Source organism: Oncorhynchus gorbuscha, unplaced genomic scaffold (assembly GCF_021184085.1).
Source record: "Oncorhynchus gorbuscha isolate QuinsamMale2020 ecotype Even-year unplaced genomic scaffold, OgorEven_v1.0 Un_scaffold_11:::fragment_2:::debris, whole genome shotgun sequence".
Lineage (NCBI taxonomy): Eukaryota > Metazoa > Chordata > Actinopteri > Salmoniformes > Salmonidae > Oncorhynchus > Oncorhynchus gorbuscha.
Window position 1 is genome coordinate 25,181 of NW_025744459.1, and position 27,320 is coordinate 52,500.

General features: G+C 41.1%; 2 protein-coding genes across 3 annotated transcripts in view; one reads left to right on the plus strand and one right to left on the minus strand.

Annotated features, from left to right (window-relative positions):
* Nucleotides 1–16,319, plus strand: part of LOC124016896 (probable ATP-dependent RNA helicase DDX31) — a gene marked incomplete at its 5' end in the record, with an annotated part of 39,306 nt that extends 22,987 nt beyond the window's left edge. Inside the window, 1 exon segment of one of the 2 annotated variants that reach the window (XM_046332235.1) lies at nucleotides 14,217–16,319. In XM_046332235.1, coding sequence (XP_046188191.1) covers nucleotides 14,217–14,361 — 145 coding nt within the window. 2 annotated transcript variants of the gene reach the window in all.
* A 7,146-nt stretch (nucleotides 16,320–23,465) lies between these two features.
* LOC124016898 (barH-like 1 homeobox protein) lies at nucleotides 23,466–27,089 on the minus strand. Its single transcript, XM_046332238.1, has 3 exons — nucleotides 26,180–27,089; nucleotides 24,905–25,118; nucleotides 23,466–24,416 (listed from the first exon to the last, which is right to left on the minus strand). Exons 1-3 carry the CDS (start codon nucleotides 26,619–26,621, stop codon nucleotides 24,137–24,139), a joined length of 936 nt encoding a protein of 311 aa, XP_046188194.1. The 5' UTR covers nucleotides 26,622–27,089; the 3' UTR covers nucleotides 23,466–24,136.
* Between the last annotated feature and the right edge of the window lie 231 nt (nucleotides 27,090–27,320).

The following is a 27,320-nucleotide window of genomic DNA, read 5'->3' on the forward strand; positions in this document are numbered from 1 at the left end:
TATGCATATCTTATATTCTTGGCATGAGTAGCAGGAAGTTGAAATTGGGCACGCTATTTATCCAAAAGTGAAAATTCTGCCCCCTGGCTTTAAGAGGTTTTAACTTGGGTCAAACGTTTCGGGTAGCCTTCCACAATAAGTTGGGTGAATTTTGGCCCTGTCCTCCTGACACTGAGTCAGGTTTGTAGGCCTCCTTGCTCGCACATGCATTTTCAGTTCTGCCCACACATTTTCTATGGGATTGAGGTCAGGGCTTTGTGATGGTCAGGGCTTTGTGATGTAAGCCCCTTTGCCACAACCTTGGAAGTATGCTTGGGCCATTGTCCATTTGGAAGACCTATTTGCGACCAAGCTTTTAACTTCCTGACTGATGTCTTGCGATGTTACTTCAATATATCCACTTCATTTTACCTCCCACATGATGCCATCTATTTTGTGAAGTACACCAGTCCTTCCTGCAGCAAAGCACCCCCACAACATGATGCTGCCACCACCGCGCTTCACGGTTAGGATGGTGATCTTCGGCTTGCAAGCACCCCCCTTTTTCCTCCAAATATAACGATGGTCATTATGGCCAAACAGTTCTATTTTTGTTTCATCAGACCAGAGGACATTTCTCCAAAACGTACAATCTTTGTCCCCATCTGCAGTTGCAAACCGTAGTCTGGCTTTTTTATGCCGGTTTTGGAGCATTGGCTTCTTCCTTGCTGAGCGGCCTTTCAGATTATGTGGATATAGATACTTTTGTACCTGTTTCCTCAGCATCTTCACAAGGTCCTTTGCTGCTATTCTGGGATTGATTTTCACTTTTCGCACCAACGTACGTTCATCTCTAGAAGACAGGATGCGTCTCCTTCCTGAGCGGTATGATGGCTGCATGGTCCCATGGAGTTTATACTTGCATACTATTGTTTGTACAGATGAATGTGGTACCTTCAGGCATTTGGAAATTGCTCACAAGGATGAACCAGACTTGTGTAGGTCTCAAAAAACATTTCTGAGGTCTTTGCTCATCTTCCCATGATGTCAAGCAAAGAGGCACTGAGATTGAAGTTAGGCCTTGAAATACATCTACAGGTACACCTCCAATGGACTAATTGACTAATTAGTCAGAAACTTCTAAAGCCGTGATATCATTTTCTGGAATTTTCCATGCTGTTTAAAGGCACAGTCAACTTAGTGTATGTAAACTTCTGACCTACTGGAATTGTGATAAAGGGAATTATTAAGTGAAATTATCTGTCTGTCATCTGTCTTTGTGTCATGCACAAAGTAGATGTCCTAACTGACAAAACTGTAGCTTGTTAACAAGAAATTTGTGGACTGGTTGAAACTGGTTTTAATGACTCCAACCTTAGTGTATGTAAACTTCTGACTTGAACTGTATGTATTCAATAATGGCACAATCATTTGGGCTAGGGCTAATAAAATGTATTTAATGTATGGCTCATCAGGCTCAGGTAGCATCATTTTAGATCAACGCTCTCATCAAATCCAGACATACAGTGCCTCGCAAAAGTTTTCATCCCCCTCTGCATTGTTTCCTATTTTGTTGCATTACAATCTGTCATTTTAAATGGATTTTTGGGGGGATTTCATGTAATGTACATACACAAAATAGTCAATTGGTGAAGTGAAATTAATGAATTACATGTTTAGAAATAGAAGAATTTAAATTAGACAGAAAAGTGATGTGCATATATATATATGTATTCACCCCCTTTGATATGAAGTCCCTAAATAAGATCTGGTGCAACCAATTACCTTCCGAAGTCACATAATTAGATTGCACACAGGTGGACTTTATTTAACCAGAGAGGCAACAAAGAGACCGAAGATGACCCTGAAAGAACTGCAAAGCTCCACAGTGGATATTGGAGTATCTGTCCATAGGACCACTTTAAGCCGTATGTGCCACTGAGCTGGGCTTTATGATAGTGGCCAGGAAAAAAAGCCATTGCTTATAGAAAAAAATAAGCAAACACCTTAGGTGTTTGCCAAAAGACATGTGGGAGACTCCCCAAACATATGGAAGAGGGTACTCTGGTCAAATGAGACTAAAATTGAGCTTCTTGGCCATCAAGGAGAACGCGATGTCTGGCGCATACCCAACACCTCATCACCCCGAGAATAACATCCCCACAGTGAAGCATGGTTGTCAACATCACGCTGTGGGGATGTTTTTCATCGGTAGGGACTGGGAAACTGGTCAGAATTGAAGGAATGATGGATGGCACTAAATACTAGGAAATTCTTGATGGAAACCTGTTAGTCTTCCAGAGATTTGAGACTGGGACGGAGGTTCACCTTCCAGCAGGACAATGACCCTAAGCATACTGCTAAAGCACCACCATAAATGTCTTGGAATGGCCTAGTAAAATCCCAGACCTCAATCCAATTGAGAATCTGTGGTATGACTTAAAGATTGCTCCACACCAGCAGAACCCATCCAACTTGAAGGAGCTGGTGCAGTTTTGCCTTGAAGAATGGGCAAAAATCCCAGTGGCTAGATGTGCCAGGCTTATGGAGACATACCCGAAGAGAATTGCAGATGTAATTGCTGCAAAGGGTGGCTCAACAAGGTATGGACTCTGGGTGGGTGAGAAGTTATGCACGCTCAAATTTTCTGTTTTTTTTGTCTTTGTTTCTAAGCCTATTTATATGCTTTTGAATGACACTTCCCGTTTAGGTTGGAAATACTGGGTTACCTGGGAGAAAAGTGATTTATTCTCGGGATGGAACATTTGTAAAATACCGTGAAAATATTAAAACCTAGTCCAAAGGCAGTAAGGCACAATCCTATTGCTGCATATTCAGAGATTCCCTCTTAAGTTTCTATCATTAGGCTATATATCCATCTGTCCCATTTTTAAAAACTGCTCGCATCAGGTGCGCGTTTGAGAATGGTGTTTTCCCGTAATAGCATTTTGGAACATTCACGCAAGACAAGTGAACACATTGCTGTGCCTGTAATGTGAATTATTCATAGTTAATCAACTTTTTAACTAAATGTTGTAGGCTGGTTCATCAGCCTAGTCTTTGTGTTTAAATATTTTAGTATGGAACCACTGTTGTAGGCCAGAAAAATATAAAATGTTTATCGTCCCGTCCTGCCACTATCCCAACTTTTGTTTTGAACCCTCCCAGACATTTTTATTGTCCCCAGGACACCATTTTTTTCCCTGAACAAAGCTCAGGTCAAGAGTTGTGCGCTATATAGGGAATAGACAGCCTGCGTCCCTAATGGCAAGGTCTCTGGTACAATCACCCTAAATTCCGTATTTCTTTCTATTCTTCACGTCCCACCTTTTTTTTTTTTTTGGACATGAAACTACCGCAGTCAGTTGCTACGCGAGAGATGCGTATGGTTAGGAATAACTCCATGTTAAACTGCAGTGTGGCACGCATACATTTTATTGAGAATTGTTTGAAGGCATGGCATCTCCTCTCTCATTTAGATCTTTATCCGAGCTACTTTTCCATAACAAAATGTCAGAAGGCGGAAGGAATACTCTTACATTTTAAGGAGAGCAGCTACATAAGCCATATGTAGTTTCAGACACGCATCTCTGATCTTCAATCTGTCTCACTTTGCAGTTGAAAATTCCCGTTATTTTCTCTTTTTTTCAACACTAATCATAACATGCAGGATTTATATATCTAGATGAGTTAGGAATGGATGGAAAGAAAAGCATCTTGTATATTTTTACAGCCTCCCCCCTAATATTCTTACTCCTTCAAATGAATGCTGGGCTGAATTAAGTGGTGTAGGATGTAGTTGCTCCGAGACGCTGATCTTGGGTCAGTTTAGTATTTTACCCTCTTATAATATGATTAGAATTGGGGAGGGGAAGCGGATCCTAGATCGGTACTTAGGGGAAACGTCATTCTGACGGCAACATTCTAACAGTGTAATACATTTTAATTTGGTTGTTTATGAAATTAGAATACACAAAAAAAATAACACTAGCATTTTCATTTGTTTTTTACTGTGTATTTATTATTATTTGTTTTTTATTTAGCCTTTATTTAACTAGGGAGGTCAGTTGACTGCCTAGCCCGGACAACACTGGGCCAATTGTGCGCCCCCCCTATGGGACTCCCAATCATGGCCGGATGTGATACAGCTTATCTGTTGTGACCACCATTTGCCTCATGCAGCGTGACACATCTCCTTCACATTAGTCAGGCTGTTCATTGTGGGATGTTGTCCCACTCCTCTTTAGTGGCTGTGTGAAGTTGCTGGATATTGGTGTGAACTGGGACACGTGGTCGTACATGTTGATCCAGAGCATCCCAAACATGCTCAAAGGATGACATGATGATCCAGAGCATCCCAAACATGCTCAAAGGGTGACATGTCTGAGTATGTAGGAACTGGGACATTTTCACCCTACAGGAATTGTGTACAGATCATTGTGACACCGGCTGTGTATTATCTTGAAACATAAGGTGATGGCAGCAGATGAATGGCACGACAATGGGCCTCAGGATCTCGTGAAGGTATCTCTGCATTCAAATTGCCATCGATAAAATGCAATTGTGTTTGTTGTCCGTAGCTTATGCCTACCAATACCATAACCCCACTGCCACCATGGGGCACTCGGTTCACAACATTGACATCAGACATGGTCTGCTGTTGCGAGGCCGCTTATGGTAGAGAAATTAACATTCAATTCTTTGGCAACACCTCTGGTTGACGTTCCTGCAGTTGGCATGCCAATTGCACGCTCCATCAAAACTTCTGCCATTATGTTGTGTGACAAAACCTCACATTTTAGAGTTTCCTTTTATTGTCCCCGGCACAAGGGGCACATGTGTAATGATCATGCTGTTTAATCAGCTTCTTCATATGCCACACCTGTCAGGTGGATGGATTATTGTGGCAAAGGAGAAATGCTCACTAACTAGAATGTAAACAAATTTGTGCACAAAATTTGCGAAATGAGCTTTTTTTAAAGCATGGGGCTAACACTTTACATGTTTATATTTTTATCCAGTGTATATCACTGGAGTGCCTTTTTGTTTTGGGCTCCCGAATGTCGCAATGGTCTAAGGCACTGCATCTCATTGCAAGAGGTGTCACTACAGTTCCTGGTTCGACTCCAGGCTTTATCACATCCAGCCGTGATCGGGCGTCTCATAGGGCGGTGCACAATTGGCCCAGCGTCATCCGGGGTAGGCCGTCATGTTTCTAACTGACTTGCCTAGTTAAATAAAGAGTTATAATTTAATTAAACAACTATGAAACAGCATTAAAAAAATATCAAAATGCCCCAACCACCAAGACGCAAGGTCAAATTATGAAATCAGTAGCCTAAACATCATTATACAGTGCATTCAGAATGTATCCAGAACCCTTCCCCTTTTCCACATTGTGTTACGTTACAGCCTTATTCTAAAATTGATTTTTTTTAAATCCTCAATCTACACACACTACCCCATAATGACACATTTTTATACGTTGTTGCAAATGTATAAAAAAATAAGTTGTAGGTTCAGACTGAGGCTCAGAATTATTAATTTCTTCCCCGTCTGAGTTGTTTTCATTCACTGTTTGTAGCAACGCTAACACAGCATGTGCATCCATTTGTCTTTGGCTTCTTGCCATTGTAAATTATGCACGCTCTCACTGTGCACTCCAAGTATGCCAGAGTAGACTGATAAAACTACTAGGATTCTGTGGACTGATGTATGTACATACCATTTGGTAGGACTGTAATGGTTCACCAATCCCACGGTTTGGTACTTTTGGGGTTTTCGGTACAGCAGGAAAATGTAAATGCAATTCACAATATTCAGCATTGTTATGTTTGGGTCTCAAGTTTCCACTCTGCTGTTGCGTTTAACCATGTGGAAGGTTGGAATTTTGTAAATTGTAAATGCCAGTTGGATGTGTTAATGTCATATGAACTTGTGGTCCTTCTGTAGCTCAGTTGGTAGAGCATGGCGCTTGTAACGCCAGGGTAGTGGGTTCGATCCCCGGGATCACCCATACGTAGAATGTATGCACACATGACTGTAAGTCGCTTTGGATAAAAGCGTCTGCTAAATGGCATTTATTATTATTATTATTATTGTTGAGAAACGCAGATGGGCATTTGGCCGACAAGCTGCATCAGCCATAAAATAAAGTACAGCTATCATGATTGTAAAAATTAGAATTTTTATAAACAATTTTTTGTTTCATTTAACTGGCGAAAATGCTGTTAGAGGCCATTTCCTTTAGTAGGGGATGTCAGACGGGAGAAGTGGGAGCTCAGGTTGATGGACGAGTTTCCCACTAGTAATTCCCAGTTGGAGGGATGTTTTAAGCAGATTTCTGCCAGTCGTATGTAATAAATTACGAACGCGCCATGACACTGCCTCCTTCAGTACCATTACGCACTTGTGACTCATAAAGGGGGCTTGACTGTAGCACGGTATATTTCCCATTCTGGGATAATGTGGCTGTCACTGTTAAGTAAGCGCAACACAGGGTGCATTCGCCAATTAATTGAAGGCTTTGGCTTGCTTTTATAAAACAGGTCCTACGTGTTTGCTGAAATGTTCGTAACGTGGCTCGAACACTGTCATGAGGTGCTGAAACCCCTATTCTCAACCACGAGAATGGGTGCATATCCGCGGCTATAAACCAAAGACTGTAAAAAAAATATAAACACAGCCCACATATCGCTGTTTAGTTTGGGCCAGTCAGAATCGGCTGGTATTGGCTGTTTGAATGCAGAGGCGATGAGATGTTATTTCTTTGCGTTCCAGTCTTGCTCTGGTATACTGGGGTGATGTTGGTGTAAATGTCAACATATTTGAGGTTTTGGCAGCTACATAAGCTATTCTCGTTGAGCGTGGTGACCTACTGTTAATGTTTTATCCACAACTTTGTCAATCGCCATTTGTGATCTACTGGGAAGCCAAAATGTTCCCAAAATCTGGTTTATCGACCCCACCTCTGCGCCTCACAAAAGGACAGTTTGAAATGTGCCAATTAAGATTAGAATTTTTGATTACAACATTCTAGTTTTAATGAATATCCTGAAATTGTAGTTTTTTTCCCCCCAGATTTACTCAGAGGCATACGACACTGCATAGCCTATAGGCCAAGTGTTTTTATTTGGAAAATGTTTCATTGTGCGTATTCATTCGGGTTCACAGTGCGGACCGAACAGAGGTCCCTGTACGGAACGGTTCAGTACGATGTACGATACATGTACCGTTACATCCCTACCATTTGTAGATTATAATTAGGTCAATGCAATAGAATAGCCAGCCCTTTTCATTCACATTTGGTGATTACATAATTATGCATTTTTCGCTTAAGCCTTGTTCATCAACTCAGCCATCCTCCCCTTTTCTCCCTCATGATACTTCATTTATTTAATGTTATGTGTGAAATTAGTTTAGGTTCAGTTTTGAGGCAATTATCGGGGTAATTATCAACTGGGCACGGCACATACCACTGTCGGAAGAAGCAGAGCAGGCGCTACTGTCAGGGAAAGGAGTGGCAATGGAGGAAATCCATAACAAGAAATTGCCATGCTCTCATAAAGCTGGTTAAACCCCCAGTTCTGTTTGTAATATTATAATTCTAACAGTTTTTTAAATCAAATAAAAGCAGGTGTAGATCTTAGTGAGATGCTTACTTACAAGCCCTTAACCAACAATTTTAAGAAATAAAAGTAACAAATTAAGAGCAGCAGTAAAATAACAATAGCGAGGCTATAGAAAGGGGGTACCGGTACAGAGTCGATGTGCGGGGGCACCTGTTAGTCGGGATAATTAAGGTAAAATATACATGTAGGTAGAGTTAAGTGACTTATGCATGGATAATAACAAGAGTAGCGGCAGTGTAAAATAGTGAAGGGGGGGTGCAAGTTGATCTGGCCCATGGACCAACTCGGCTTGTAACCTTGTAATAAAGTATTCTTTAATTCACAAGTTCCAGAATCTAAGGAATATGATTGAGCGACTATTTCCACGACGACACCTCCCTATATGCTGTCTTGTCATTGTTGGTGATCAGGCCTACCACTGTTGTCATCGGCAAACTGGATGGTGTTGGAGTTATGCCTGGCCATGCAGTCATGAGTGAACAGGGAGTACATGAGGGGACTGAGCACGCACTCCTGAGGGGCCCCCATGTTGTCAATGTGGGAAAGGGCAGCGTTGAGTGCAATAGAGATTACATCTTTGGATCTGTTGGGGCGATATGCAAATTGGAGTGGGTCTAGGGCTTCTGGGATAATGGTGTTGATGTGAGGTATGACCAGCCTTTCAAAGCACTTGGATATAACCGCTTATAGTGGTGGTAGCAGCAACATTATGTACAAAATAAGTGACTAACAATGCGAATAACGACATAAAATAGCACAGTTGTTGAAGAGCCCATAAAACGGCAGCCATATTCTCTTGCTCCAGCTGTCCCATTTTATATAGACTTATTTGGGAAAAGTCAACGACGAAGGGGGGCATGATTTTAAAAATGGCAGACTAATAATATTTTTAAATTCATGAGCAGTCCAAATGACTGTTCTAGTGTTAATGAACTCACTGGCTGCGGTCCTTTTTAACAGCTAGGCTAATTATCGGCCATGGCCCCTAATGAATAAAGCCTGCGCAAAACAGTACCGGACACTCCTCTCTACAGTTTTACTATGCTCACAGACACACACTTACACAGCGACACTCACTGTTTTAACCCCAGCCTAGACATCATCCATATGGCCTGTCTGATGGTTGGCTCAGCTTTGAATGTTACCACTGCTCTCATGTTCACACACACCCACAGTCTCACTGATTTGATAACCGCTATTGGCTCTTTCTAACAGACTCCCTCGTTCTCCTAGTGTCTCTCTCAGGACCCCCTCTGGCCCTATATAGTGCACTAGTTTGACCAGAGCCCTATGGGCCCTGGTGAAAATTAGTGAACTGTATAGGGAATAGGGTGCCATTTGGAAAGCATCCTGGGACAGTTTTTTTTTTGTTCTCCGTCCACCTGTCAGTAGAGACTTCATTACAGGTGTATGTATGGCTGCGGTGTTGCACTGTCCTTGTCCAGGCAGGTCCTCTCTCTAATTGCCTGAATAGTCCAGTAACAAACAAACAAACACATAATACACATACACAAAGCCTTCTCAGAGGCACATCTCACACACACTCCCTACTCCCTCCGGTGTAAACTCTAGCTAGACTTCACACAGCCACGGGTGTTAAGAATACACAGAGACCACCTTTCATTGTTTATTTACGTTGCCATCTCTGGTGGTGAGGTTGAGGTTGCACTTGGACTTGCCCTAAGGGGGTTATTTTGTCCCTTGTGCTTAACATGTTCTTTGTCCTTTGGTAACAAACAGACGGCAAACAATTAAACAAACAAGAGCTGACTATAAAATGGCAGTATATTTAGACTGTGCCCCATATCCTACATTCCTTATCTCTCCAGTCATTGTGAATGTTATTTGTTCCAACTTTCTGAATGGTTTGAATTAACATTTTGAAAAGCTAGGTAGTTGATTTTGTTTTAAGTGACTGAAAAGGAATTGGTTACAACTTTCATTACAATTTCAAAGAAACTGATCTGGCATGTAGTTGAGGCGGGTTGATGTATTTCAATGACAATCGTCTGTGAGAGGGAGTGGCAACTGCATGCATATGGCTCTGGGGGGGGGGGGGGGGGGGGGGTTCTCTGCTAAGTATTGGACTTTTGACAGATGCCAGGTCCAGCAGTGAGAGCGATGCCAGATCAGCATTCTGTGTGTAGATTAATCTCTCATAGACAGACTGTGTAAAGATGAATGGTACTGTAGATCTCATGATACAATGGGATGCATGAGATATCGCGCAGCATCATTTCCTGTGATTTAGACATCACGATTTCACAGGTGCGTCTTTCACATTTCGGAAGGGGAGGGGACATTTGGTCCACAGATAGTTTGTGACGTTGTCAGCTAACCATATGTGCGCTTCCATGGGGCAGAAGTCAGCGTATTGTTGTGATTCTGCATGGCCAGATTGTTAGCAGAATGATGAACTCCGATGTGGCGAATCGTAAGTGGTTTGTTTCATCGTGTTATTGATAGATCTTGTTTTGAGGTGTTTTGACTGACTTCATGTCAATGCTAATATGGGTCAAATTCACTAGCAAACTAAGGGTGTAATTTCAGTGACATGCTCATTGTGCAAATGTATATGTTTTCAATAAATATTGGAGATGAAATATAGCTTACATTTGTTAATAGTCTATGCCAACCCTGTCTGTTTTTCCTCATAGTTGTGCACACCTTGATTTTGTTGCTAAACAAACAACCCGTCTAACTTGCAGAGAGGAGCTCTTGGTTCTGGTTCCGATCCTCGGTCTAGCTATAATAATAATAATAATAATAATAATAATAATAATAATAATAATAATATATAATAATAATATAATAATAATAATAATAATATATAATAATAATAATAATATAATATATGCCATTTAGCAGACGCTTTTATCCAAAGCGACTTACAGTCATGTGTGCATACATTCTACGTATGGGTGGTCCCGGGGATCGAACCCACTACCCTGGCGTTACAAGCGCCATGCTCTACCAACTAGCTCTACTCTAAACATTTATGGACCCAGAACTTAATCGGGCATCTGACCAATAATGGGAGACTTCAGTTCTGGGTTAACCGAGATTTGTGTAGAGATATGCTCTTCAGTCAGTCAGGCTCCCCATTCATATGTCCTCCAGTAGGGTTCCCTATAGAGCACACTATAGCTGCAGATCAATAATCCTGTTACTGGAAGCAGGCTCCTCTGGGGTGATCAGTGTCACTGCCCTGGGTGTTTGCTGCAGTCTACTGTGCTCTGTGGGCCCTACATCTCCCTCTGGGCTGGAGTTGGGCTGGGCAGCCCAGGGCAGGCTCCAGCTCCAGGGGTTATTGATTAGATAAAGACACAGGCTGGTTTTACATGGTCCCCCTGCTGCGATGTGACATGGCAGTTATCGCTGGTCAAGAGATCCTCTCCTATACACACAGTCAGTCACTCTTTTCTCTGGTGCTTCTTTCCCTCCTTGTGAAGATAGGCTATTAGGTCTCACCACAGCCAGAGATGTCTGTTCTCCTGTAGTGCCGTCTTTGGGCTAACTGAGGCTTGTTTAGGAAGAGGTAGTATGTTCAGGATGAAGTTGAGATATTAAGATATTATTAAAAATATCCGAAACATATACAATATACTTGCAGTGAAGCCGCTCAACAACTACATTATACAACAACTACAAGTCATCCAACAGACTCCCATTCAGAGCGACACACACAGAAGCATCCAGGGTCAATGCCCTGCTCAAGGGCACGTTGACAGATCTCCCACCAGGCAAAAAAACGTGAACCCGGACCCTCCAAGATCCCCCACACAGTTCCCCAATAGCTGTCCCTCAACCATTCGAGACCCGTCCCACCCCCCAAGAATAATTAAAAAAAATACAAATAATTCCATTCCCCACCCTCAAGAACCCCCCCAATTCACAATTGCAATGCCAGCTGTATATGTTTGTATGCATGTCTGACACTATTACATGCATGTGTCAGTTCTTGTGTGCGTTTATTTGAATGAGACTTTGTGTATATGCATGTGTACAAACACCCGCATGGCATCAGACTCGGGCAAACCGGCATTAGTTGTAAAAACCCTGCCCCTCGGTGTCATTCAAACACACTTTTCATTGTTTTTTTAAATTACTTTTATGTTTGATCATCATTCGATCTCCCGCACAGCAACTCCACTCCCACTTGTCTCCAATTCCACATGCCAACCCTCAGCCCATCCCATCTATCTCTGCTGGCCACCCACTTCGGGTTTCTATGCAACACATATCTTTCAACTATGCTGTGATGTTTAACGTACAATTTCAATCTATCTAATCAAATAGAACCCACAGATTGCGAGTTGAAGATAAATACTTTTACTAAGAGTATTTGTATATTAGTAATTGACTGACTCGGTCTCTCCAGATCTCCTAACAGTACTATTTCTATGCATTTATGCTATGCATTTTCAGCCATTCCTGAACCTGAGATCAGAAACAGGCTACCTGAGGGCAATACCAAAATAAATGGTCTATTGATTCTGTATCCTCTTGCCACCAACAACATTTTGTTGGTGGCAAGAATTATATATAATCATTTTAGCTGAAAAAGCACGAGGTCTTGAATCTTGTGTTTTATATTTCAATACACCCTGTACCATGGAATCGGTATATCAAAAATCTCTTCCCAACTATTTTGCAATCTGTATGGCACAGTAGGCAACATCCTTGTATACAGTTGTCAACAAACTGGTATACTTTCCTATTTATGCTATAAGTTGTCAACAAACTGGTATATATTTATGCTATTTTTATTCATCCGCCAGTTTTGATCCTTTATATTGGGCAGACAGACCAGTTCCCTACCTCCTCCTGCTACCACCTGCCTCCTCCATTTTTGGGGTAATGCTGTAATCAATTCAGTTCTCTTGGATTGAGCAGACCTTTCTGTACAATTCTGATAACTCCATGAAGGACATAACTCTACCATTCCAATTTACAATATAATTTAAGAACAAAATACCCTTTTCAAACATATTTCCCATAAATACAGGTATTTAAACAACCAGCACGTTTGAGTTCAGCCATAATATTTGTTGTAGTGTTTCAAGGGGATAAAATTGGAATTGTAGCCATACTTGTTTGAGAAAGAGATACTTTTTCAAAGTATCATTTTCAATTAATCGAAAATGAGACATGGAAATCTACACAAAGGCAAAAAGGCCATTTTTAAACAATGCATGAGCCTTTCTTAGTAACCTAAGTAAAGTAAAACTTCTGAATAAGTGAAGCTTTTAGAGGTTTAGTGCTTTTATTTCATCTCAACCCACACAATTAATATTCATTATATAGATAGACATGTTTTATTTTGTCTGGTTTAGCGTCCCAGATAAAGTTAAGTATATTTTGCTCATATGATTTGAAAAACGAATCAGCAGCAGTAGGCAGTGCCTTAAGTGAGTAAACTGATATGACTAAGGAGTTAATCAGGGCAATTTTTACATACCTCAACATGGTTGCAGGATCTTGTCTATTTTTACAAGTTTTCAATTGAAATTCATTGTGGAGAGCTTATTTATATATTTTGTGATATGAATACAGAGTATGTCTACTTCACCATCAGCCCATTTTATAGGTAAGCTGCAAGGTAATGTAAAAGTTGTATTTTTTAAGGATCTGATATGTAATATTGTACACTTATCAAATTTAGGTTTTAGTCCAGAGAGTACAGAAAAGTTATCTAGATCTTGAATGAGACGTTGCAGGGATCTAGCTTGCGGACTTAACATAAAACTTGAGTCATCGGCATACATGGACACCTTTTGTTTTTAAGCCTTGGATTTCTAATCCTCTAATGTTGTTATTGGATCTGATTTTATAATGAATAGATATGGTGACAGCGGATACCCTTGTTTAACACCTCTTGACAATTCAAAACTCTGAGAAGTAGCCGTTATTTACTATTTTACACCTGGTGTTGCTATACATTATTTTGACCCGTTTTATAAGATAATTACCGAAAATTGAAAGAATCCAGTCTTTATCAGATGCCTTTTCAAAATCTGCTATAAATACCATTCCTGGCTTATATGTTTCATGATGTTCTATTATTTCTAGTAGTTGTCGTATTTTATCTCCAGTGTATCGTCCATGTAAGAGACCTGTCTGATCAGGATAAACAATACCTGGTAAAACCCTTTTAATTTTGAGTGCTATGCATTTTGCATCACAACATTGAAGTGTAAGGGGCCTCCAGTTTTTTTTAGATAGACCGGGTCTTTATATTTGCCATCTGTGTCTTGTTTTAATAATAGAGAAATCAGACCTTCCTGCTGAGAACCTGACAGACTACCATTTCTATAGGAGTAGTTAAAACAATCTAACAATGGAGCTTTTAGTATATAAAAAAATACTTGATATACCTCTCTACCGGTATGCCATCAAGCCCTGGGGTTTTTCCAGTCTGAAAGGAGATAATGAAACAATTTTAATATAAACAACCGAGTGTCGACAGTACAATGTTATGTTGCGTGCTCTGATGAAGTATATCCGGCTCTGAAGTTGAGATTTGAGTGTTAATGTTTTACCAATTGGTATATTAGGGACCGCTTGTCTAATGAAGCTGCTGCATCCTATGCTCTCTCCCCTCAGACCTCTCAAGAAGTTTAGCACTGAAGAGCGGGTGGCCAGTCTCACGCGCTCCGAATATGCCAGTGGGATTGATGGAGACTCCGCAGCCAAAAAGAAGAAGAAGAAGAAAAGCCAAGCCAACGGAGAGGAGGACCGAGTGGAATAGCTGAAAGGTTATCCCCACTCACCCAGGACAGCTCTCCTAACTCCTAAACCAATCTCTTGTCCCTAGCAGCTATAGTCTAGACATGTTTGTGACGGCTCCTCATAGATCTAAACCGATCAAATTATAGTTGAAAAGGTAATAACTCCACCTAGCCCTTTTTAGATTAGGTGGAGTATCTGTCATTTAATATTCCTTACGCCCAGTATCTTCTCATCTAAAATGGTGCACCTAGAACAGGTGAAGGGGTTCTAGGGGTTGATTTGTGATTGTGCTGGTTGTGTAGCTTAAGGATGGGTGAATTCCATCCTTACCATAACTGTTTAACCATCTACCTTTGCACAATCACTGTGTGTCTACAGAATTGATCCTAGAGCTGTGCTTGACACAAAAACCCCAAGTATGGGGCACCAGAAGTTGACATAGTGAGTATAGTGTTTTTCTTTAGCAGTTCAGAACAGACTGACAGTCTCAGGTTGTGTGTATTATTTTATAATGAATTGTATGGTGAGCCACGCACCATGGTCTATCACGTCGACACAAGTTAAGTATGTCACCGTTTCATGAAAAGAGTATGGTTGTTCTCCAGAATCTCAGAATTGTATTTTCAGCTACTGCATCGATAGGAATGTTGGTATACATCTGTGTGGATACGACTTTAAATGAACATTTTTAATTTTGAAAATACATGTCTGGTGTTGAATTTGATTCATAAAATAAACCCAGATCACGGAAAGTGATAAAGGTAATGAAACAAAATGCATTAATGCGATCTAAAATGTTTCCGAATGTCAGAAATCATATAATCAAAGTATACAAAACATTAAGAACACCTGCTCTTTCCATGACATGAGAGGTGAAAGCTATGATCCCTTATTGAAGTCACTTCAATCAGTGTAGATGAAGGGGAGGAGACAAGTTAAAGAAGGATTTTTAAGCCTTTAGACAATTGAGACAGGGATTGTGTATGTGGGCCATTTAGTGGATGAATGGGCCAGACAAAATATTGAAGTGCCTTTTGAACTGGGTATGGTGGGTGCCGGGCGCACTGGTTGGTGTCAAGAACTGCAACGCTGCTGTTTTTTTAATGCTTAACCTTTTTCCATGTGGATCAAGAATGAGCCACCACCCAAAGGACATCCAAGCTTACTTGACACAACTGTCAAAAGCAACTCTATATTAGGAAGGTGTTCCTAATGTTTGGTATACTCAGTGAATATGACCTCATGTTCCGATAAAACAAAAGAAAATTACAAGTGTGATCTTTAAAAAAAAAACTTTTCACGTGTTTTTACATTGCTACTTTTTCCAGGTGAATACAGTCTTACAAATAGGCTTTTTAAAAAACCCTTATTTAACTAAGCAAGTCAGTTCTTATATACAATGACGGCCTACCGGGGAACAGTGGGTTAACTGCCTTCAGGGGCAGGGGGCAGAATGACAGATTTCTTTGCCTTGTCAGCTTGGGATTCGATCCAGCAACATTTCGGGTACTGGCCCAACGCTCTAATCACTAGGCTACCTGCCGCTATGGTTGGTTGATTGGTATGCTATACAGGTATTGGCGTTTGTGGGCTTTTATTTTCATATGTATCAAAGTTTAATTCTGCAATTTTAGCAGAATATTTTGTAATACTTACACAAATTACTGAAATGACAGGCTAAGAATGGACAGAGATAGACCTATGTGTTTATCTTATCATATTTATCCAATGCCTAATCAGTGTGTCTTGTTTGTAATGAAACTGTCCCTGTTTGCCAAAAAATAAAATCTGATATGTCATTAGGAATCTGAGCATGGTACTTTCAAAACTTAGTCTTACATTTCAACCACAGACAGTCGGACGACCGATGCAGACCTTCTTTTCCACCAGTCGGTCTACCGATGCAAACTTACGCAAACAAGGGGTTGGCCTGTGCTTTTTGCCATTTTCTTTAATAAAAAGTAGACGTATGGCATACCCGCTCATTTCAAGTCTTGGTCTTCACTTGGCCTACCACTGTGTCAGTCAAGGGCTGTTGTTTAGAGTGCATTGACATTGAGGGTGGAGGAATTGACCGAATTGACCGACATATCTATGTATATAGCAGCCTACAACCTAATTCTGTCTGTCACAAAGGTAGGCCTACCTCTTATTTCTTAAATAGGAAGAAATAGGCTCCAACACACATCCCTCTTGTTGTTAGTCTAATTAAATTGAAGAGGTTTGAAATTAATTATGCCTACTCGAATTTGCCTACTTTCAGCACCATCAGCTGTTCATTTCTCATTGATTGTGCCATGGCTGATGCTTCAAGTTTCAGCACCACAATGTAAGTTACTAGAATCTGGCTTATTGTGAGGTTAATAACTCTGATAAATAGGTCTACATCATGGGTAAGAAATTCAGTGCATTCGGAAAGTATTCAGGCCCCTTCCATTTTCATAATGAACAAGCAAAACCTGGTTTTTAGACATTGTTGCAAATGTATTAGAAATAAGAGACCTTATTTACATAAGTATTCAGACCCTTTGATATGAGACTCGAAATGGAGCTCAGGTGTATCCTGTTTCCATTGATCATCCTTGATGTTTCTGCAACGTGGAGTCCACCTGTGGTAAATTCAATTGATTGGACATGATTTGAAAAGGCACACACCTGTATATAAAGTCCCACAGTTGACAGTGCATGTAAGAGCAAAAACCAAGCCATGAGGTCGAAGGAATTGTCTGTAGAGCTTTGAGACAGGATTGTGGCGAGGCACAGATCTGAGGAAGGGTACCAAAATATTTCTGCAGCATTGAAGGTCCCCAAGAAAACGGTGGCCTCCACGATTCTTAAATGGAAGAAGTTTGGAACCACCAATACTCTTCCAAGAGCTGGACGCCCTGCCAACTGAGCAATCGGAGGAGAAGGGCCTTGGTCGGGGAGGTGACCAAGAACCCGATGGTCTCTGACAGAGCTCTAGTGTTCCTCTGTGGAGATGGGAGAACCTTCCAGAAAGACCACTATCTCTGCAGCACATCAACAATCAGGCTTTTTTTAATGCAGGCCTTTATCCAACCTGACAGAGCTTTAGAGGATCTGCAGAGAAGAATGGGAGAAACTCCCCAAATACATGTGTGCCAAGTTTGTGCGTCATACCCAAGAAGACTCGAAGGCTGTAATCGCTGCCAAAGGTGCTTCAACAAAGTACTTAGTAAACGGTATGAATACTTATTTAAATGTGATATTTCCGGGTTTTTACATATTTGCCAACTTTTAAATAACTATTTTTGCTTTGTCATTATAGTGTATTGTGTGTAGATTGGTGAAAAACTAACTTAATCCCTTTTAGAATAAGGCTGTAACATAACAAAATGTGGAAAAACTCCAAGGGTCTGAATACTTTCAGAATGCATTGTATATTGTTTTTAATTAAATCAATTATAGTAGTAGCAAGCTATCAAGGTTGACCTGTCCTCATGTTAATGCTCTCTTTTTCAAACTGAACAGAACGTAGGCTAGTCCACAAGCAACAATTTTAGGACAAGGCATAATCCAAAATTGTTTTTGGGAAGAAGCCTTTGACTCCTGAACTGCCACCGTAGGCCTACACAGCACAGCCGTTTGTTAGGAAGCACACACCATTTTTTGATCAGCAAGAGGAGAGCAGGCCGGGGCCCAGGGTTCTAATGTCCATTGCCGTGTGTAATGCGGCCTAGTTTTATTTACACCATCCCAGCAGCCATCTTAGAAATATAACTTTACTCTTTGTAAAGCAGGCACTTTGTAGTCTATAGGCTATGGATATTTTGATTGAAACCACACTAAATAGCCTATAGGCGCACTTGATATTGCGCACCCAGCGGAGAATCAGAGATCAAATAAACTTTTATTGATTACATTCACATGTTTAGCAGATGTTAATGTGAGTGTAGCGAAATGCTTGTCCTAGTTCTGACTATAAAGGAATTAATAAGAATATGTACATATAAATGGATGGGTGTACGGCATAGGCAAGATTGTATAGAGTACAGTATATTCATATGAGATGAGTAATGTAGGATTTGTAAACATTATATAAAGTGGCATTGTTTAAAGTTACTACTGATACTTTTATTACATCTAATTATTAAAGTGGCTAGAGATGAGTCAGTATGTTGGCAGCAGCCATTCAATGTTAGTGATGGCTGTTTAACAGTCTGATGGCCTTGAGATAGAAGCTGTTTTTCAGTCTCTCAGTCCCAACTTTGATGCACCTGTACTGACCTCGCCTTCTGGATGATAGCGGGGTGAACAGGCAGTGGCTTGGGTGGTTGTTGTCCTTGATGATCTTTTTGGCCTTCCTGTGACATTGGGTGGTGTAGGTTTCATGGAGGGAAGGTAGTTTTCCCCCGGTGATGCGTTGTGCAGACCTCACTACCCTCTGGAGAGCCGTACAATTGTGGGCGGAGCAGTTGCTGTACCAGGCGGTGAAACAGCCCGACAGGATGCTCTCGAATGTGCATCTGTAAAAGTTTGAGGGGTTTTGGTGACGAGCCAAATTTCTTCAGCCTCCTGAGCTTGAAGAGGCACTGTTGCGCCTTCTTCACCACACTGTCTGTGTGGGTGGACCATTTCAGTGTGTCCGTGAATGTGTACGCCGAGGAACTTAACTTTCCACCTTCTCCACTACTGTCCCGTCGATGTGGATAGGGGGGTGCACCCTCTGCTGTTTCCTGAAGTCCACGATCATCTCCTTTGTTTTGTTGGCATTGAGTGTGAGTTTATTTTCCTGACCCCGCACTCAGAGGGCCCTCACCTCGTCATTGTTGGTAATCAAGCCTACCACTGTAGTGTCGTCTGCAAACTTTATGATTGAGCTGGAGGCATGCATGGCCACACAGTCATGGGTGCACAGGGAGTACAGGAGAGGACTGAGAACGCACCCTTGTGAGACCCCAGTGTTGAGGATCGGCGGGGTGGAGATGTTTCCTACCCTCACCACCTGGGTGCGGCCGTCAGATAGTCCAGGACCCTGTTGCACAGGGCGGGGTCAAGACCCAGGGTCTCAAGCTTAATGACGATTTGAAGGGTACTATGGTGTTAAATACTGATCTGTAATCGATGAACAGCATTCTTACATGGGTATTCCTCTTTTCCAGATGGGTTAGGGTAGTGTGCAGTGTGATTGCGTCATCTGTGGACCTATTGGGGCGGTAAGCAAATTGGAGTGGGTCTAGGGTGTAGGGTGGAGGTGATATGATCCTTGACTAGTCTCTCAAAGCACATCATGATGACTGAATTGAGTGCTACGGGGGCGATAGTCGTTTAGCTCAGTTACCTTAGCTTTATTGGGAACAGGAACAATGGTGGCCCTCTTTAAGCATGTGGGAACAGCAGACTGGGATAGGGATTGATTATGTCCATAATCACACCAGCCAGCTGGTCTGAGCATGCTCTGAGGACACGGCTAGGGATGCTGTCTGGGCCGACAGCCTTCGAGGGTTAACACGTTTAAATGTTTTACTCACATTGGCTGCAGTGAAGAGCCCTCACAGCAGATTGTGGTATCGGGCCGTGTCAGTGGCACTGTATTGTCCTCAAAGCGAGCAGAGAAGTTGTTTAGTTTGTCTGGGAGCAAGTTTTGTAATCCATGATTGACTAGACCCTGCCACATACATCTCGTGTCTGAACTGTTGAATTGCGACTCTACTTTGTCTCTATTCTGACGCTTAACTTGATTGGGGCATTGGGTTAATCTCCCTCTTAATTAGCAAGTAATTCTAAAACACTAAGAAATGTTGATATTTAATCGATTACAAATTACATGACCCTCCCCTGGACTAGATTTAGAAAATACTAAACCCTCCCCTTGACTGAAATTGATAAAGCACAACCCTCCCCCATTTTCCTCCAAGTACCCATTATGTACATTTTGATCCATCCCAATTTGTTCACTTCTAACCAAAACACATTGTCTTTTTGTTTTAATTTCACAAGTTTGGTTGGCTTGAATTTCACCAATCACCAGGTAGAGTAGCTTTCTAGCCGGGTTGAGGAGTCAGGAGTGTTGCGTGCGTCGCCGCTGTCCTGTCCCAGTCTCTCCACGGTCATATCGGGCAGTATCGGCTGGTCACCAGCTGTTATCGCATTTTGGCCAAGAGCCCAAGACACCATCACCAGCACTTTGGGGGGAGTCATTGATAATCACTCATTCAATATTTTGTTGACTAATTGTTTGGCAAATCTATTGTTGACAAATAATGTCAGCTGTTCAGATGGTCTGCCAAAACATTAGTTATAGCCTACAACTACTGCCATATTGACAATTCGTTTTAAGCAATTACAAGTGGGTTTGTAACTATTGATTAGACCTACAGTTGATGTCGGAAGTTTACATACACCTTAGCCAAATACATTTAAACTCAGTTTTTCACAGTTCCTGACATTTAATCAGTAAAAAGTCCCTGCCTTAGGTCAGTTAGGATCGCCACTTTATTTTAAGAATGTGAAATGTCAGAATAATAGTGATTATTTATTTCAGTTTGTATGTCTTTCATCACATTCCCAGTGGGTCAGAAGTTTACATACTAATAGAGTGTATTTGGTAGCATTGCCTTTAAATTGTTTAACTTGGGTCAAATGTTTTGGGTAGCCTTCCACAAGCAGTTGGTTGAATTTTGGCCCATTCCTCCTGACAGAGCTGGTGTAACTGAGTCAGTTTTGTAGGCCTCCTTGCTCGCACACGCTTTTTCAGTTCTGCCCACACATTTTCTATAGGATTGTGGTCAGGGCTTTGTGATGGCCACTCCAATACCTTGACTTTGTTGTCCTTAAGCCATTTTGCCACAACTTTGGAAGTATGCTTGGGGTCATTGTCCATTTGGAAGACCCATTAGCGACTAAGCTTTAACTTCCTACTGATGTCTTGAGATGTTGCTTCAATATATCCACTTCATTTTCCCTCATGATGCCATCTATTTTGTAAAGTGCACCAGTCCCTCCTGCAGCAAAGCACGCCCACAACCGTGCTTCACGGTTGGGATGGTATTCTTCGGCTTGCAAGCCTCCCCCTTTTTCCTCCCAACATAACGATAGTCATTATGGCCAAAAGGTTATATTTTTGTTTCATTAGACCAGAGGACATTTTTCCAAAAAGTATGATCTTTGTCCCCATGTGCAGTTGCAGACCGTAGTCTGGCTTTTTATGGCAGTTTTGAAGCAGTGGCTTCTTCCTCGTTGAGGGGCCTTTCAGGTTATGTCGATATAGGACTTGTTTTACTGTGGATATAGATACTTTTGTACCTATGTCCTCCAGCATCTTCACAAAGTCCTTTGCTGTTGTTCTGGGATTGATTTGCACTTTTCGCACCAAGTACTTTCATCTCTAGGAGACAGAACACGTCTCCTTCCTTAGCGGTATGATGGCTGCATGGTCCCATGGTGTTTATACTTGCGTACTATTGTTTGTACAGATGAACATGGTACCTTCGGGTGTTTGGGAATTGCTCCCAAGGATGAACCAGACTTGTGGATGTCTACAATCTTTTTTTCTGAGGTCTTGGCTGATTTCTTTTGATTTTCCCATGATATCAAGCAGAGGCACTGAGTTTGAAGGTAGGCCTTGAAATACAGCCACAAATACACCTCCAATTGACTCAAATGATGTCAATTAGCTTATCAGAAGCATCTAAAGCCATGACATAATTTTCTGGTATTTTCCAAGCTGTTTAAAGGCACAGTCAACTTAGTGTATGTAAACGTTTGACCTACTGGAATTGTGATACAGTGAAATAATATGTATGTAAACAAGTGTTGGAAAAATTACTTGTGTCATGCACAAATTAGATGTCCTAACCGACTTGCCAAAACTATAGTTTGTTAATTAACGAGAAATGTGTGGAGTGGTTGAAAAATGAGTTTTAAAGACTCCAACCTAAGTGTATGTAAACTTCCGACTTCAACTGTATTTCTATGGGATTACTTTAATTCTCTGTGTGGTTTAGAAGTGAACAAGAATTTTGTAAAGTTTCAACTCTCAACCAAGTGCATTTTAGATTTGAACACTTGATTGGAATTGGAATTATATTTTGTGCAACTTAAATCAAGTGTAAAATGCAGGCTATAGGTAGCCTTCTGCAAAACATACATTTTGACCAAATCTGAAATTAATTTGACAGCTAATTGTCTTATTCACCTAGATTTTTATTTTACATGTAGGCTATATTTTAAGAGTTATGTTTGTCAACACACCATTCCTGACCGTTCCCACTTAATTTGACTTACAATAAAAGGGCATTATCATTTTCACAATTTCACAGTATTATTCCAACTGTGTGTGTGTGTGTGTGTGTGTGTGTGTGTGTGTGTGTGTGTGTGTGTGTGTGTGTGTGTGTGTGTGTGTGTGTGTGTGTGTGTGTGTGTGTGTGTGTGTGTGTGTGTGTGTGTGTGTGTGTGTGTGTGTGTGTATGGATGTATATATATCGATATAGATCGATATCTATATATATATATCTAAAATAGAGAAGTTATGTTTTTGACTGCATTGGGCCTTTATTAAAGATAATTTAGTTGTATGTTTAGAGATGAAAGAGGAGAGTGTGCTGAAGCAGAAGGTTGCTGTTTTGAATGTCTGAGCGACAAGGTGAAAAATCTTCTGTGCCCTTGAGCAAGGCACTAAACACTAATTTGCTCCAGGGCTTCCTTACTACTATGGCTGACCATGTAAAGCAACACATTTCACAGCACCTATCTGGGGTTGTTTTGTGCACCAGAGGCAGCGGCTAGACTGCTAGACCACCCTAGGCCACGTTTTGCTTTCATTTCTAATGATTCCTTAATTTAATTTAAACCTTATAGAGGCCAGTGTGCAATTCTGTGCCCATTGATTGGCTAACATGACTCCCTGTCAAAATCAAAGTTAAACAGGCCTAATAAAATAAAAACTTAGTCTAGGCTGACTAACTAAATCTTCTTTCGACCACATATTTTGAGTGAAGGGTAATTTTTGTAGAACGTATTTATACATTTAAAAAACGTAAATACATCCCCATGTTTTGGCTTTAACTGGGATAGGATACTTTGAATCAACCACATGACATTACCGAACAATTTCAAATAAGACTACATCTTTCATCTTCAAAAAGTTTCACTGTTGCCCCATATTGGTCGTCCAATTTGAGCGAAACGAAAAGTGAATGTCATAAATGAATTAAATGCTAAAGATAAATCTGGAATGTAGGTCCCCACATCTCCATTATTTGCAATTATCATGGACATATATATTGTTATAAACATAGGCTATAACCACGTGTTTATTTTGGTTTTGTTTGAATAGAGCACAGTTATTATCTAAAAACAGTATCGCTTAAACGTTACAGATTGCGTGATCGAAATGTAAAGCTAATTTCTGATGGGGGCGACATGCAGCGTTTATCGTGGATGCAGTTTACGCAAATGTGGGAAGATTGCCTTTGCCAGCTCTAACGCATAATTTCAGTAGAACAAATGTAATCCAGACCCAAATTTGTGCTAACACAAAATATCATTTTGGCCTCAATCCAATAATTCCATGTTGATAAAAGAGCCTATTCGTCAGCCTAAAAAAAAATATGAAGGCCCGCTCTGAAACACACCATGTTAAATTAGCCTACACATTGGCCTACAAACATGTTTATTTGTCATTTTTCCCCTAAAGCCAAACTGTAAACTACATTTCACAAATATCGACCCAAATAAAAGTTTCGACTTTCAAAGTCATGTAATTTTGTTCATGTGCAGTCCCATTTGTTTGTCAGCGAGGAGCTTGCGTGGCTGCTGACAGCTATGTCCGTTCATCGATGTGTAGGTCGAGGGAGGACCCCAGATAGAGAGGAGAGCGGCTCCCCGCCTCCCTGAAGACCATGGAGGAGGATTCGTGGAAACAGCGGACGATGGATAGGTGGTGGTGCCGAGGGTCCTCTGTACAGATATAAGCCCGCTGTGGTATCTAGGTTCGAAACCAGACTTTGTGAGTAAAAATATGGCGAGGGAAACATTCTTTGAAGAGTCGAGTAGTTGCCAGCTTCGGCCAACAATTCCAGTCCAACCGCGGTCTGGCGCTTCCATTTCGTTCTAAAACGAAAAAGGAAAATTGGGGTTTAGAGAACAAAATCAAGCTATAGGTACAATTTATTGGCCATCGTTATCTGCAATTATAACAAAGCAGGAGGAAATAGAATTGGATGTTACCCAGAATATTACATAGGCCTACTTTACTCACCCAACAGACCTGTTTATTAAATAAACAATGTAGCTACATTAGGGGGAAAATATGTACAATCTCCTCACAGTTGACAGCCATTTTATGGGTAAATAATAATTATAGCAATTGTGTAATAACAGCACGCCACTTAAATTATTGATACAGAATGCAGTAATTGATTATGCATGTATTAATGTGTTGTCCGTAATTGTGTTACGTGTCATTTCTTCACAACGATATGGGAGGACTTAGTCAAAACTATATGTTTGTAATAACATATTTTTGAGTGGCTGAATCTAATAACTAGGCCTACTTATATTAATTACAAATTACGGTTTCGATCTGTCTTGCAACTCACCGTCTGTTCTGGTACCAAGTTTTGACCTGAGTGTCGCTGAGGTTGAGCGAAGCTGCCAACTCCATTCTGTCCTGCACACTCAGATATTTCTGCCTTTCGAAGCTGCGCTCGAGCTGGGACAGCTGGTGATCACTGAAAGCAGTTCGAGCTTTCCGGGGCTTCTTCAGCCGAGACGACGGACTGTCTCTGCTGTTGTCCATGTCACGGTCTCGCGCTAAAATTAATGAACATGTATTTACAATTAGATACATCACCAAAATATAACCAGAATCATAAAGGATATAATTTTGACCTGCACATTATCCGGTTGGCCTAAAATCACGGTTATCATTGGACAGGGATTTCGAAGGCTGTAGGCCTATAACTGCCACATAAAATATATCGGTTGTTTCCATGGTTATTGCACAGTGGATATGTGAAGCGCGAAAACTGGTTTTTATATGGGCGGATCTGATTCTCGGGGAGTACAATAATCCAGTTAATTGATCCACAAGGGATGGAAACCAGTCAACTGACTGGCGCGACTTCACAGGACAGTGGATAAACCCGAAATATAGAGCTGACAAGATCCTCGGGTTACAAATCTGATTATCAGGTAGACAAATTGCAGCCAATCCCCGAACAATTTGATGTATCGGTGGAAGATAAACCAACTAGAGAGAGAGAGAGAATCTGATATACGAAACACCACTCATCCATGAAATGAAAACCAGGCATAGGCATTATTAGGCCCCCTACGTTTATATTGGTCAATGTAAGGATGAGATGATGGTTTGACGCACACACTTTCAGGTTGATCACAAATAAGGAATAATATTAAAGTGGCCTATAATAGTCCTAGTCAAATTACATTATTATCATATTTATGTTAGCTGCAACCATCGTCAATTAACCACGCTGAATACATTGTTTACCCTTAAAGGCCTTATTGAACAAATCATCATATAGGACTATTTGGATTTTTTCTGTTTGCATTTTCAAAGTGGCTTTAAAGGCAGTTAAATGGGCGCGCAATTTTATTTTCTCATATAAATACTAATGTATAGAAAGTCGGCCTACAAACCAAGGGTATTGGGCTATATGCCTAATGTCTTCATATAATTGATTAACTAATATCATAGCCTAGTTATTTTAATTAACGTTTTTTTTCTTTAATTTATAAGACATTCGGCTATTTATAGGCCTATCATAATTTGAAAATTCTTAATAGCCGTCTATATGAGCGATTAACTCACTGTCAACTTGTTTTACGGACTGTCAAATAATAAAGCTTACCTTTGTATTCATTTTCCGAGGACGAGTTGCTGTGGATTTTATCCATAAAGTCGTCCGCTATTTTGGACTCAAAATGCTCGGAGTCTGGCATGGGATGTTCATGACTCTTGTATGGGGCACATGCTGCAAGTGGTTTGTTACAGTCTGCAAGAATATCCCGAATAAGAAAAGATGATGCGACTGTCCGTGGCTGGGGCAGTTGCCCATGCTGTAGCGAGGACTCCAGTGCAAAATCATGTCTGTGCATTGCATCTTCGACAGACTCCAGTCGCGGGGAGAGGGGAGATGAGCAGCCGCTTTCCAGGACGGACCTCGGGCTTAACTTCAGTGGAGACCGGCATTTTTCGATCGAACTGTCTCCTTTCAAAAAGTGTGGGCTTGCTGGTCTGTGAAACAGCAGAGAGTCAACACCAAAACTCGACCCGTTTGTGGAGAACTCCATGATAAATATGAACAGGGCAACTGGGTTATTTCGTACTTTTAAACTACAATTTGAGACCAAGTCAACTGTCCAGTTGGAAAATCCAGAAACAACTTTGACCAGGCAATTTGTTTTTATCCACTTTCCGTCATTAGGCCTACGCGTTTTACTGCAGCGTGTCTGTAGAAATATATGTATATGTTCTGAAAACGACACTGTATGCTATTATCCCTCCCCCCAAAAAATATCCTAGGTTAATAATAGCCTAATTCCACATGTTTTGTAGAGTAAACTTCCCCTGTAAGGGAAGGACTTCAACCAGTTAGCGAGTTCATTTCATCACCAGTCTTAAAGTCCATGCAGTCTGCAGTCACGTCCTGCCTTTGAGGAAACCGGGAGACACTGACGACGTGAACAAACATGATGGGTTTACTGGTACTGTATATGGTTGATGTTGTGGCCCCAAGCAAACATTAAAATAATACACAAAGTCCCCTAGTGACCCTGTTCACAACTAAAGCACAATTGTCAGCTTTTAAAGGTGTCTCTAACAATGCCCTGAGCCCATTGGCTCAGAGGTTTTGGTGATAACTGAGGGAAGGAGGAGTGGGGGAAGGGTGGATTCAACCACTTACCACCCTGTTTCATCTCACCCCTCATTACTGTAAATATGATACAGATATTTGGCCTGGGCATCATAAATTATATCTCCTGTACAGC